This window comes from Salmo salar, chromosome ssa18 (assembly GCF_905237065.1).
Source record: "Salmo salar chromosome ssa18, Ssal_v3.1, whole genome shotgun sequence".
Lineage (NCBI taxonomy): Eukaryota > Metazoa > Chordata > Actinopteri > Salmoniformes > Salmonidae > Salmo > Salmo salar.
The window spans coordinates 32,367,190-32,381,850 of NC_059459.1; the positions used below are offsets into that span (position 1 = coordinate 32,367,190).

At 44.9% G+C, this 14,661-nt stretch overlaps 1 protein-coding gene across 3 annotated transcripts in view; it reads right to left on the reverse strand.

Annotated features, from left to right (window-relative positions):
* LOC106593393 (probable methyltransferase TARBP1) overlaps window positions 1-14,661 on the reverse strand; it is a 37,225-nt gene that overhangs the window by 18,685 nt on the left and 3,879 nt on the right. For all 3 annotated transcript variants that reach the window (XR_006760419.1, XM_045701039.1, XM_045701040.1), the window contains 14 exons: window positions 14,447-14,543; window positions 14,197-14,286; window positions 13,136-13,286; window positions 12,357-12,644; window positions 11,537-11,634; window positions 11,254-11,406; window positions 10,786-11,015; window positions 7,498-7,723; window positions 6,969-7,157; window positions 4,784-4,989; window positions 4,096-4,167; window positions 2,259-2,379; window positions 368-478; window positions 113-262 (listed from right to left, as the gene is read on the reverse strand). Coding sequence is in view for 2 of the 3 variants with exons in the window: in XM_045701039.1 (XP_045556995.1) it covers window positions 113-262; window positions 368-478; window positions 2,259-2,379; window positions 4,096-4,167; window positions 4,784-4,989; window positions 6,969-7,157; window positions 7,498-7,723; window positions 10,786-11,015; window positions 11,254-11,406; window positions 11,537-11,634; window positions 12,357-12,644; window positions 13,136-13,286; window positions 14,197-14,286; window positions 14,447-14,543 (2,182 nt within the window). In the remaining variant the exon portion in view is untranslated. The remainder of the gene's footprint in view (window positions 1-112; window positions 263-367; window positions 479-2,258; window positions 2,380-4,095; window positions 4,168-4,783; window positions 4,990-6,968; window positions 7,158-7,497; window positions 7,724-10,785; window positions 11,016-11,253; window positions 11,407-11,536; window positions 11,635-12,356; window positions 12,645-13,135; window positions 13,287-14,196; window positions 14,287-14,446; window positions 14,544-14,661) is intronic.

The window sequence follows — 14,661 nt, forward strand, 5'->3', positions numbered from 1 at the left end:
TCAGGGTACTGGACTAGGATTAGAACCATCTGCCACTCACCACCCTGATGCAGGCCCAGAGTCAGTCTGTATTCAGGGTACTGGACTAGGATTAAAACCATCTGCCACTCACCACCCTGAAGCAGGTCCAGAGTCGGTCTATGTGTTCAGGGTACTGGACTAGGATTAGAACCATCTTCCACTCTATCAGGTACTTGACTGAGGCCTGGTTACTGACGAAACCTGCCTCAAACACACGACCCAGAATGGTACCTACAAACTCCTGGATGAACAAAAACACAGGGTTAATAGAGGGTTCATTCAGGTGTGTGTGTGTGTGTGTGTGTGTGTGTGTGTGTGTGTGTGTGTGTGTGTGTGTGTCTCTCACCCCTCTCAGTTTGGGCAGCAGCATCAGTAGTGTCTGCCACACCCTGTTCTTGACACGATGCTGCAGGGAGTTGCTATAGTAACGCTGTTTTGACTTCGATATGGCCTCATCCTGAAAGAGAAAAAGACTTAGGCCTGTCTTTAAAACTACACATGAACTAACAACTACTGTGTTGGAGCTCAGGGAGATGGACAGTATATTACTGCAGTATGAACTGGATTAACCTGTTAGGGCTAGGGGGCAGTATTGACACGGCTGGATAAAAAACGTACCCGATTTAATCTGGTTACTACTCCTGCCCAGTAACTAAAATATGCATATAAATATTGGCTTCGGATAGAAAACACCCTAAAGTTTCTAAAACTGTTTGAATGGTGTCTGTGAGTATAACAGAACTCCTATGGCAGGCCAAAACCTGAGAAGATTTCAAGCAGGAAGTGGCCTGTCTGAGAAGTAGTGTTTCATCTTGGCTCTTTTTATTGAAGACTCAGGATCTGTGCAATAACGTGACACTTCCTACGGCTTCCATAGGGTCTCAGAGCCCGGGAAAAAGTTGAACGATATCGAGGCAGGCTCTGGCTGAAACACATTATCGCTTTTGGCAAGTGGCCACTCAGAGTACTATGGGCTTAGGCGCGTGCCCGCTTCGACCGAATGCTTTCTTTTCCTTTGTCTGTTTACCTAAAAGAAGATTCCCGGTCGGAATATTATCGCTTTTTTATGAGAAAAATGGCATAAAAATGGATTTTAAACAGCGGTTGACATGCTTCGAAGTACGGTAATGGAATATTTAGAATTTTTTTGTCACGAATTGCGCCATGCTCGCCACCCTTATTTACCCTTTAGGATAGTGTCTAGAACGCACGAACAAAACGCCGCTGTTTGGATATCACGATGGATTATTTTGGACCAAACCAACATTTGTTATTGAAGTAGAAGTCCTGGGAGTGCATTCTGACGAAGACAACAAAGGTAATAACATTTTTCTTATAGTAAATCTGACTTTGATGAGTGCTAAACTTGCTGGGTGTGTAAATAGCTAGCCCTGTGATGCCGGGCTATCTACTGAGAATATTGCAAAATGTGCTTTCACCGAAAAGCTATTTTAAAATCGGACATATCGAGTGCATAGAGGAGTTCTGTATCTATAATTCTTTTAAAAATTGTTCTGCTTTTTGTGAACGTTTATCGTGAGTAATTTAGTAAATTCACCGGCAGTGTTCGGTGGGAATGCTAGTCACATGCTAGTCACATGCTAATGTAAAAAGCTGGTTTTTGATATAAATATGAACTTGATTGAACAAAACATGCATGTATTGTATAACATAATGTCCTAGGGTTGTCATCTGATGAAGATCATCAAAGGTTAGTGCTACATTTAGCTGTGGTTTGGGTTTATGTGACATTATATGCAAGCTTGAAAAATGGGTGTCTGATTATTTCTGGCTGGGTACTCTGCTGACATAATCTAATGTTTTGCTTTCGTTGTAAAGCCTTTTTGAAATCGGACAGTGTGGTTAGATTAACGAGAGTCTTATCTTTAAAATTGTGTAAAATAGTCATATTTTTGAAAAATTGAAGTAATATCATATCTAAGGTATTTGAATAACGCGCCACAGGATTCAACCTAGCCCATAGAGGTTAATGTGTGTGATGCTATGAACACACACACTGAATGAGTAGACATCATGGACTATAAACAAGCCAAATCTCCAGCTGTCAGTCTTTCCTTGGTTCCTACTGTCCTCTCTGGTCACCACCTCCTCAAACTGAACTGGAGGATAAGATCTGAGAGGAGGAACCTTGGATGTTCTCCTCTAATGCCTTTTGAGAAGGAGGTAAGGAGAGAGGACGCGAGGAAAGACTAATTGAGGAAGAGGCCTGGTCTTACCTTTTTCAGCAAGCGGAGAACCAGTTCTTCCATCAGTCTCTCATGCAGCTGATTAGAGGGCTGGAGGCGGCTGAGGAACGCCACGACACACACACGTGGGAACTGGTCATCCCTGTTATCACTGAGAGAGAGGAAAAAAAAGGAGGGAAAGAGAAAGCTTAGAGATAAATGCATCTCTGTAGAGAAATGGGGACTACATTCACTGTTGACTACAGAACAAAGAAGGTCCACTATTGTCAGTGATGTGGTCGACTCCATGTTTTTATAGCCTGAATACACTACAGTGAGGGGCCAGGTAATATGTTCCAGTCCCACTACAGTGAGGGGCCAGGTAATATGTTCCAGTCCCACTACAGTGAGGGGCCAGGTAATATGTTCCAGTCCCACTACAGTGAGGGGCCAGGTAATATGTTCCAGTCCCACTACAGTGAGGGGCCAGGTAATATGTTCCAGTCCCACTACAGTGAGGGGCCAGGTAATATGTTCCAGTCCCACTACAGTGAGGGGCCAGGTAATATGTTCCAGTCCCACTACAGTGAGGGGCCAGGTAATATGTTCCAGTCCCACTACAGTGAGGGGCCAGGTAATATGTTCCAGTCCCACTACAGTGAGGGGCCAGGTAATATGTTCCAGTCCCACTACAGTGAGGGGCCAGGTAATATGTTCCAGTCCCACTACAGTGAGGGGCCAGGTAATATGTTCCAGTCCCACTACAGTGAGGGGCCAGGTAATATGTTCCAGTCCCACTACAGTGAGGGGCCAGGTAATATGTTCCAGTCCCACTACAGTGAGGGGCCAGGTAATATGTTCCAGTCCCACTACAGTGTACAGTAGACTACAGTATAGTACAATACAGTAGACTATAGTACAGTACAGTAGACTACAGTATAGTACAGTACAGTAGACTACAGTATAGTACAGTAGACTACAGTATAGTACAATACAGTAGACTACAGTATAGTACAATACAGTAGACTGTAGTACAGTAGACTACAGTATAGTACAATACAGTAGACTACAGTAGACTACAGTATTGTACAGTACAGTAGACTACAGTATAGTACAGTAGACTACAGTATAGTACAGTAGACTATAGTACAGTAGACTACAGTAGACTATAGTACAGTACACTACAGTAGACTACAGTACAGTAGACTACAGTACAGTATACTACAGTATAGTACAGTAGACTACAGTATAGTACAATACAGTAGACTGTAGTACAGTAGACTACAGTATTGTACAGTAGACTACAGTATAGTACAATACAGTAGACTGTAGTACAGTAGACTACAGTATAGTACAGTACAGTAGACTACAGTATTGTACAGTAGACTACAGTATTGTACAGTAGACTACAGTATAGTACAATACAGTAGACTACAGTATAGTACAATACAGTAGACTACAGTATAGTACAATACAGTAGACTACAGTATAGTACAATACAGTAGACTACAGTATAGTACAGTACAGTAGACTACAGTACAGTACAGTAGACTACAGTATAGTACAATACAGTAGACTACAGTATAGTACAGTACAGTAGACTACAGTACAGTACAGTAGACTACAGTATAGTACAGTACAGTAGACTACAGTACAGTACAGTAGACTACAGTATAGTACAGTACAGTAGACTACAGTATAGTACAATACAGTAGACTACAGTACAGTACAGTAGACTACAGTAGACTACAGTACAGTAGACTACAGTATAGTACAATACAGTAGACTACAGTATAGTACAATACAGTAGACTACAATACAGTAGACTACAGTATAGTACAGTAGACTACAGTATAGTACAGTAGATGAAGTGCGTTCAGCAGCTGACCTGGGGACTGCAGTGTTAGCAGCACACTTCTCTCCAAGCCTCTCCACAAAGACCTGGACCTCCTGGATCAGCCTATGGAGAAGACAATCCATTATCCAGACAAGACCCTCAGTCCACAACAACCACTCCAATAACACACTCGCTCACATTCTCTGTCTCTCGCTCACATTCTCTGTCTCTCGCTCACATTCTCTGTCTCTCGCTCACATTCTCTGTCTCTCGCTCACATTCTCTGTCTCTCGCTCACATTCTCTGTCTCTCGCTCACATTCTCTGTCTCTCGCTCACATTCTCTGTCTCTCGCTCACATTCTCTGTCTCTCGGTCACATTCTCTGTCTCTCGGTCACATTCTCTGTCTCTCGGTCACATTCTCTGTCTCTCGGTCACATTCTCTGTCTCTCGGTCACATTCTCTGTCTCATTCTCTGTCTCATTCTCTGTCACATTCTCTGTCACATTCTCTGTCTCTCGGTCACATTCTCTGTCTCATTCTCTGTCTCATTCTCTGTCTCATTCTCTGTCTCATTCTCTGTCTCATTCTCTGTCTCTCGCTCACATTCTCTGTCTCATTCTCTGTCTCTCGGTCACATTCTCTGTCTCTCTGTCTCATTCTCTGTCTCTCTGTCTCATTCTCTGTCTCTCGCTCACATTCTATCTCACATTCTCTGTCTCTCACACTCCACACCCACCTTTGGTCCCTCCTGAACACAGGTCCATACACACATGCCTCAGCCAGGATGTCAGGGTGCAGTAGGGCACTGGAGAACATGGCATCTGATTGGCTCTGGCCTTCACTTCCTGGGTCAGAGGGCAGCCAGGTGTGGCAGCAGTGTTGGATCAGAACGTTGAATACACCGGTCTTGGCCTGGGAGAGTTCCATCAACTCAACGGCTATCTAGAGATTGAGAGGAGTCATTAGTGGGTTAATTACACAGCAGTTGTGTCAACATCAACACTGTGTTTAATACTCATAATAACCACAACATGTTCTGTTAAACACTTGAAACTACTTGCCAAGCCACATTTCTCCAACTAGTGAACATGTAGCACGTTGCCTGCCACAACAGAGACCTGTTCCATACAGACCTGGGTTCAATTAGGATTTATTTCCTTTCAAATACTTTAGCTGCTCTTGATTGAGCTAGCCTGGCAAAGAATATGAACGATTTAAGCCACTATTTCAGCCCAGGTGTTGATACCCCATGCCTCCCTCTAGTTACCTGTTGTAGAGTAACATTGAACCCAGGTGTTGATACCCCATGCCTCCCTCTAGTTACCTGTTGTAGAGTAGCAGTGAACCCAGGTGTTGATACCCCATGCCTCCCTCTAGTTACCTGTTGTAGAGTAACAGTGAACCCAGGTGTTGATACCCCATGCCTCCCTCTAGTTACCTGTTGTAGAGTAACAGTGAACCCAGGTGTTGATACCCCATGCCTCCCTGTAGTTACCTGTTGTAGAGTAACATTGAACCCAGGTGTTGATACCCCATGCCTCCCTCTAGTTACCTGTTGTAGAGTAACATTGAACCCAGGTGTTGATACCCCATGCCTCCCTGTAGTTACCTGTTGTAGAGTAACAGTGAACCCAGGTGTTGATACCCCATGCCTCCCTCTAGTTACCTGTTGTAGAGTAACAGTGAACCCAGGTGTTGATACCCCATGCCTCCCTCTAGTTACCTGTTGTAGAGTAACAGTGAACCCAGGTGTTGATACCCCATGCCTCCCTCTAGTTACCTGTTGTAGAGTAACATTGAACCCAGGTGTTGATACCCCATGCCTCCCTCTAGTTACCTGTTGTAGAGTAACAGTGAACCCAGGTGTTGATACCCCATGCCTCCCTCTAGTTACCTGTTGTAGAGTAACATTGAACCCAGGTGTTGATACCCCATGCCTCCCTGTAGTTACCTGTTGTAGAGTAACAGTGAACCCAGGTGTTGATACCCCATGCCTCCCTGTAGTTACCTGTTGTAGAGTAACAGTGAACCCAGGTGTTGATACCCCATGCCTCCCTGTAGTTACCTGTTGTAGAGTAACATTGAACCCAGGTGTTGATACCCCATGCCTCCCTGTAGTTACCTGTTGTAGAGTAACAGTGAACCCAGGTGTTGATACCCCATGCCTCCCTCTAGTTACCTGTTGTAGAGTAACAGTGAACCCAGGTGTTGATACCCCATGCCTCCCTCTAGTTACCTGTTGTAGAGTAACAGTGAACCCAGGTGTTGATACCCCATGCCTCCCTCTAGTTACCTGTTGTAGAGTAACAGTGAACCCAGGTGTTGATACCCCATGCCTCCCTGTAGTTACCTGTTGTAGAGTAACAGTGAACCCAGGTGTTGATACCCCATGCCTCCCCTCTAGTTACCTGTTGTAGAGTAACAGTGAACCCAGGTGTTGATACCCCATGCCTCCCTCTAGTTACCTGTTGTAGAGTAACAGTGAACCCAGGTGTTGATACCCCATGCCTCCCTCTAGTTACCTGTTGTAGAGTAACAGTGAGCCCAGGTGTTGATACCCCATGCCTCCCTCTAGTTACCTGTTGTAGAGTAACAGTGAACCCAGGTGTTGATACCCCATGCCTCCCTCTAGTTACCTGTTGTAGAGTAACAGTGAACCCAGGTGTTGATACCCCATGCCTCCCTGTAGTTACCTGTTGTAGAGTAACATTGAACCCAGGTGTTGATACCCCATGCCTCCCTGTAGTTACCTGTTGTAGAGTAACAGTGAACCCAGGTGTTGATACCCCATGCCTCCCTGTAGTTACCTGTTGTAGAGTAACAGTGAACCCAGGTGTTGATACCCCATGCCTCCCTCTAGTTACCTGTTGTAGAGTAACATTGAACCCAGGTGTTGATACCCCATGCCTCCCTGTAGTTACCTGTTGTAGAGTAGCAGTGAGCCCAGGTGCCTGGTCCACTGTTAACTCCAGCAGGCTGTGGTGAAAGGCCATGGTCACAAAGCCCTGCAGGGTGGGCCAGAAGTCATGAGGGTTACTGCTGAGTCCCAGCACCAGCTTCCAGGAGACAGTCACAGCCTCTACACACAGGGCCTCCTCAGACAGCGCCACCTGGTGGGGGATACAGGTTCATTATTTCATATTGCCTTATCAGAAGCCATATAAAGCAGGACATAAATGACTTGGCCACATGACCACTATACTATATTTTTTCTGAAACACTGTTGCAGTCAAAATCAGTTGTTAAACAAAACCAAGGCTTGGATTTCACTGTCTTTCCCCAGACACTGCTTACAAGGTAAGGAAATATTTTGTTTTGTAATTTGGGTGAACTATTCCTCTAAAACCTGGTTATTGGTGTGGACAAGCCTGTAGAGAGCTGGGTGAGAAAGAATGTCTCAGCCAGGTAGTGGACATGACAATATCAGCTGTAGTCAATTCTAAGACTCACCTGTGGCAACATGGAGGCCATGAAGTCCAGTACAGGCAGTACCAGGCCACTGGGTAGCAGAGACAGAGCCTCTATAGCAGCCTCGAGGGACCCTGACGCCCTGGGGAGCTCCAGGGGCCCGGGTGGTCCTATCCTCCTCCCGTAGCCCAGGATTGTCCACTGGTCCCGGATGAAATGAGCTGCCATACGGCCCCAGTCCTGGAGGAGAGGACCCTGTTCTGAAACACTGTAGAGAGATGACAAACTCTTAATTATCAGAGATATTGGTAAGGCCCTCTGATCTCCCAGACAGGCCCCAGGCCCTCTGATCTCCCAGACAGGCCCCAGGCCCTCTGATTCCCAGAGGAATCTGATCCCAGACAGGCCCCAGGCCCTTATTCAGACAGGCCCCAGGCCCTCTGATCTCCCAGACATCACCTCTATTTGGGACCTCTCAGGGCAGTGAAGTCCTGGAACTCCTTGCCAGAAAGTTATAAAAAAAATGTTTCAACGACTACAGTGGGTCTAAGAGGTTATTGTAATATGTTCTGTTGTATTTAAATTCATATGTGAACATGAGGTATAGGTCCTGTGTAGCTCAGTTGGTAGAGCATGGCGTTTGCAACGCTAGGGTTGTGGGTTCCATTCCCACAGAGGACCAGTACCATAAGATTTTTTAAACGAAAATGTATGCACTCACTGCTGTAAGTCGCTGTGGATAAGAGCCTCTGCTAAATGATAAAAAAAATGTACAAAATAAAGACAAAAATATATATATATGTGGGTGGAGGGGTAGGCTGGGGGCTGTAATATGTATACGGTGCCTTCGGGAAGTATTCAGACCCCTTGACTTTTCCCACATTTTGTTATGTTACAGCCTTATTCTAAAATGGATTAAATAAAAAAAAATGTCCTCAATCGACTCAAAATAACCCAAAATGACAAAGCAAAAACAGGTTTGTTAGAAAATTTAGCAAATGTATTAAAAACAAAAAAATCGAAATACCTTATTTATTCAGACCCTTTGATATGAGACTGAAAATTGAGCTCAGGTGCATCCTGTTTCCATTGAGCATCCTTGAGATGTTTCTACAACTTGATTGGAGTTCACTTGTGGTAAATTCAATTGATTGGACATGATTTGAAAGACACACACCTGTCTATATAAGGTCCCACAGTTGACAGTACATGTCAGAGAAAAAAAAACAGGCCATGAGGTGGAAGGAATTGTCCGTAGAGCAACGAGACAGGATTGTATCGAGGCACAGATCTGGGGAAGGGTACCAAAACATTTCTCCAGCATTGAAGGTCCCCAAGAACACAGTGGCCTTCAATCATTCTTAAATGGAAGAAGTTTGGAAACACCTAGACTCTTCCTAGAGCTGGCTGCCTGGCCAAACTGAGCAATCGGGGGAGAAGGGCCTTGGTCAGGGAAATTACCAAGAACCCAATGGTCACTGACAGAGCTCCAGACTTCTTCGGTGGAGATGGGAGAACCTTCCAAAAGGACAACAATCTCTGCAGCACTCTACCAATCAAGCCTTTATGGTAGAGTGGCCAGACGGAAGCCACTCCTCAGTAAAAGGCACATGACAGCCCGCTTGGAGTTTGCCAAAAGGCACCTAAAGGTCTCTCAGACCAAGATTCTCTGGTCTGATAAAACCAAGATTGAACGCTTTGTCCTGCATGCCAAGCGTCACACCTGGAGGAAACTTGGCCCCACCAAGCATGGTGGTGGCAGCAGAGAGAGAGAGAGATCCTTGATGAAAACCTGCTCCAGAGCGCTCAGGACTTCAGGCTGCGGCGAAGGTTCACCTTCCAACAGGACAACGACCCTAAGTACACAGTACACAATGACCCTAAGTACACAGCCAAGACAACGCAGGAGTCCTGGCCCAGCCAGAGCCCGGACTTGAACTCAATCGAACATCTCTGTAGAGACCTGAAAATAGCTGTGCAGCGACGCTCCCCATCCAACCTGAGAGAGCTTGAGAGGATCTACAGAATGGGAGAAATGGGAGAAACTCTCCAAATACAGGTGTGCCAAGCTTGTAGCGTCGTACCCAAGAGGACTTGAGGCTGTAATCGCTGGTGCTTCAACAAAGTGCTTCAACAAAGTACTGATTAAAGGGTCTGAATACTTACGTAAATGTGGTATTTTAGTTTTTTTTATATTTAATACATTTGCTAACATTTCTAAAAACCTGTTTTTGCTTTGTCATTATGGGATTTTGTGTGTAGATTGATGAGGAAAAAAAATATTTAATCAATTTTGTAACATAACAAAATGTGGAAAAATTCCAGGGGTCTGAATACTTTGCGAATGCACTGTAGGTAATAGGAATGTTTGTTTTAACTTTGCTATTGTTTTTTTACATTTCTTCGGGACTCTTGGAAGACTAGCCCTTGGGCTAAAAGAGATCCTAATAAAATCCATTCATTTCTATTGGGCACAAAATAATCTGAATCACAACCAAAACAAACAGCAAATACATCCAACAAGTTTGTAAAGTCATTGTGTGCTAGGAATTTGGGAACAAATACTAAACTTTTGTCGACTTTAAAACACATAAGTGAATTTGTCCCAATATTTTTGGTCCCATAAAATGGGAGGACTACGTACAAAAAGTGTTGTAATTTCTAAACGGTTCACCCTATATGGAGGACAATACCCTCATATTAAAGATGACAGTCTGACCTTTAACCTCATACTCATTGTATCAATCCAAAGTGCTGGAGTACAGAGCCAAAACAACAACAAATGTCCCAATACTTTAGTAGCTTTAGTAGCTCACTGCATGTAGATGTGCATATCCTCTCCATTTTACCATTTGACTTGTAACCTCTGGGAGATGGTTTTTCTCCCACATGTAAATTCCACGTTGAACAGCAAATGACTTAATAGCATGTGACAAAAACAGTCACAATTTAGAGCCCTGACTGGCAGAAAAATCAGGGCCATATAGTGTTGTATACTAGTGGTTTACTTAAGCAATAAGGCCCGGGGGGTGTGGTATATGGCCAATATGTTCTTAGGCACGACGCATCGCGGAGTGCCTGGATACAGCCATCAGCCGTGGTACATTGGTCATATATCACAAACCCCCGAGGTGCTTTATTTCTATTATAAACTGGTTACCAACGTAATTCGAGCAGTAAAAATAAATGTTTTGTCATACACATGGTATTACACGATCTGATATACCACGGCTGTCAGCCAATCGAACCACCCAGTTTATAATATACAACACATTATCCTGATGATACAGTACATCTACATTTAAACAATACCATGCATACTGTACTGACCCTGTAGACTGATGTACAGTTGGAGGTTTCAGCAGGCTCTGGTTGAAGTGGACCAGAGAGAGAGGAGGGGCTGGGGGTGGGGCAGGGGAGTAGAAGTAGCTAGACAGATGGACCAGTAGAATCATGCTCTCTGATTGGAGGTTGAACACTCCCAGCGCTGCAACCTCACAGGTCATGGCCAACGACGCCATGGCAACCGCCCTGGACACCTGACCCGCCACAGAGGGGATCTAAGAGAAACACACACACACACACACACAAACACACACACCTTCCAGTTGTATAGTGAAAACCATGATGAATATCAATATGACAAATAGCAGTCCAACTAGTCTTTCTTCAATCAGAGTCTAACTGCTAAAGAAAATATCCCATTATTCAAACTGACACATGAATCCAGTGATGTATGAAGTGACTAGTGAAGGAGAGCAGCCTGAGAGAGAGGAGATAGATCCTGTAATACTGTACCTGGTCAGCTTCTAGGATCCTCAGGACGTATCTGAGGAGTCTGGGGAAATAGGCCTCCTGTACCTTGGAGTGGTTCCACTCTAACACACTGTACATCAGCACCACCTCTTTCAGCACTGATAGGTAGAGCTCAGCACGCTCTACATCACATAGCTGGAGAGGACAGACAAACAAAACACAGGCGGAGGAGAAATACAGGTACATGATCAATGTTATAAGATGTGAGATTGAGTGAGTGAGTGTGACAGAGAGTGAGTGACAGTGAGAGAGAGAGTGTGTTCACCTCCTGCAGTTCTCCACTCAGTCTTCGGAGGATGAATTCCTGAATGGGCTCCACCACGCCCAGAACCAGCATTTCCATGGACACCGTCACACTGTCCTCTGTAGAAGACAAAACACTTTCTTTTTAAACAATGAATGACATCTTATTTTGCATGTTTCCAGTGCTATGAATCAATATGAATAATTACTAAAAATCAATTTGAATCACTGCTATGGATCACTACTTGAGTCAAGTTGAGAAGAGAAGAGTTGAGTCGAGAAGGGTACAGTAGAGTACAGTAGAGCAGAGTAGAGTACAGTAGAGCACAGCAAAGTCCAGCAGAATACAGTAGAGTACAGTCGTGTAGAGTATAGTATAGTACAACAGAGTACAGTACATTAGAATAGAGTAGAATACAGTAGTGTAGAGTATAGTACAGCAGAGTACATTAGAATACATTAGAGTACAGTACATTAGAATAGAGTAGAGTACAGTACAGTAGTGTAGAGTATAGTACAGCAGAGTACAGTACATTAGAATACAGTAGAGTACAGTACAGTACATTAGAATACAGTAGAGTACAGTAGAGTAGTGTAGAGTATAGTACAGCAGAGTACAGTACATTAGAATACAGTACAGTACAGTACATTAGAATACAGTAGAGTACAGTATAGTAGAGTATAGTACAGCAGAGTACAGTACATTAGAATACAGTAGAGTACAGTACAGTAGAGAAAATTACAGTAGAGTAGTGTAGAGTATAGTATAGTACAGCAGAGTACAGTACATTAGAATACAGTAGAGTACAGTACAGTAGAATACAGTAGAGCACAGTAGATACCTTGTTCTTTCTCTACTGCAGCAGGGTGCCTGGCTGGTGTGAGCTGCAGTAGTCGTAGCAGCAGCTGCAGGCTCTTGTCAGTCTTGCGTAGCGGCAGGTAGACATTAGTGTGGAGCCTGCTCAGTGTGTCCAGTAGGGGGCGGAAGAGCGAGTCCATCCCACCGCTGACACCAGTAGTCTCCTCTCCTCCAGATCTCCTCTGAGTCCTCCCCTCTATGTCAACACACAGTAGGATGGCCTTGGCTAGCAGCTCTGCCTCTCCTGGGTCTGGTACACTGTCTGTCTGGTCTGTTGGACGTCACAACAAAGTTCATCAGTACAGTCATCTATTCTATATACTACAAGTTCACCAGTACAGTCATCTATTCTATATACTACAAGTTCACCAGTACAGTCATCTATTCTACATACTACAAGTTCACCAGTACAGTCATCTATTCTATATACTACAAGTTCACCAGTACAGTCATCTATTCTATATACTACAAGTTCACCAGTACAGTCATCTATTCTATATACTACAAGTTCACCAGTACAGTCATCTATTCTATATACTACAAGTTCACCAGTACAGTCATCTATTCTATATACTAGAAGTGAGTCCATCTACACATACTCGTTTCTGTACCCGTTGATATTCCTGATCTAATAATACTCGTAATTGGAAAAACTGATTCACCTGCGCCAGCCGGGACTCACCTGCGCCAGCCGGGACTCACCTGCGCCAGCCGGGACTCACCTGCGCCAGCCGGGACTCACCTGCGCCAGCCGGGACTCACCTGCGCCAGCCGGGACTCTGAGGAAGAACTCCATCTGGTGTTGGACGTAGCCTCTCACAGTCTCCCTCTCTGGAGAAGTACTGGTACCGTCAGCTGATTCTCTGTCACAGGGTATGAAGCTGCCTTCACTGTCAGCCAGCCAGTCACACAGCTAGTGAGGAGACAGAAACACAAGGGACAACTGATGGAAATACACTAAATATTTAAAAAACTGTTTGAAAAGATCAGAGCTCTTCCCTCATTCCACCCCACACAGTACCTGATTCCAGAGAACAGAGCTCTTCATTCCACCCCACACAGTACCTGATTCCAGAGAACAGAGCTCTTCATTCCACCCCCACACAGTACCTGATTCCAGAGAACAGAGGTCTTCATTCCACCCCACACAGTACCTGATTCCAGAGAACAGAGCTCTTCATTCCACCCCCAAACAGTACCTGATTCCAGAGAACAGAGCTCTTCATTCCACCCCCACACAGTACCTGATTCCAGAGAACAGAGCTCTTCATTCCACCCCACACAGTACCTGATTCCAGAGAACAGAGCTCTTCATTCCACCCCACACAGTACCTGATTCCAGAGAACAGAGCTCTTCATTCCACCCCACACAGTACCTGATTCCAGAGAACAGAGCTCTTCATTCCACCCCACACAGTACCTGATTCCAGAGAACAGAGCTCTTCCCTCATTCCACCCCACACAGTACCTGATTCCAGAGAACAGAGCTCTTTCATTCCACCCCCACACAGTACCTGATTCCAGAGAACAGAGCTCTTCATTCCACCCCACACAGTACCTGATTCCAGAGAACACAGCTCTTCATTCCACCCCCCCACAGTACCTGATTCCAGAGAACAGAGGTCTTCATTCCACCCCACACAGTACCTGATTCCAGAGAACAGAGCTCTTCATTCCACCCCACACAGTACCTGATTCCAGAGAACAGAGCTCTTCATTCCACCCCACACAGTACCTGATTCCAGAGAACACAGCTCTTCATTCCACCCCACACAGTACCTGATTCCAGAGAACAGAGCTCTTCATTCCACCCCACACAGTACCTGATTCCAGAGCGGTGTTCCTCTAGGTAGAGACTCGTCTGCTCTGAAATGCACCAGCAAACTAAACACATCATCCAACGTCACTGAGGTCTGCAAAAGATGACACAAAGATAATCTGTTTAGCAACTGCTATTTTGATGTCATTTGCACGCTGACAGCTATAACCTCTTCTTCAACACTGTATTTGGGTGCAAAATGTCATCACTTTGCACCAAAGTCGCACAGCCTCAAACACATCATAGTGTCTTACCACATCTGTCAGGGAGAGGGTACTGTTTAGCAGGAAACACTGGGCAGCTCCTCTTAGTAGCACCTGGTGGGTGATCATAGTGCAGCGGAGCACCTCCCTGAGATACCACACAGAAACCATTAGGGACAGTTTCCCGGACACAGATTGCCCCAGCCATCGACTTGAATAGTCTGTTCAATGGAGATTCATAGAATCCACACTTCCACACCAAGAAA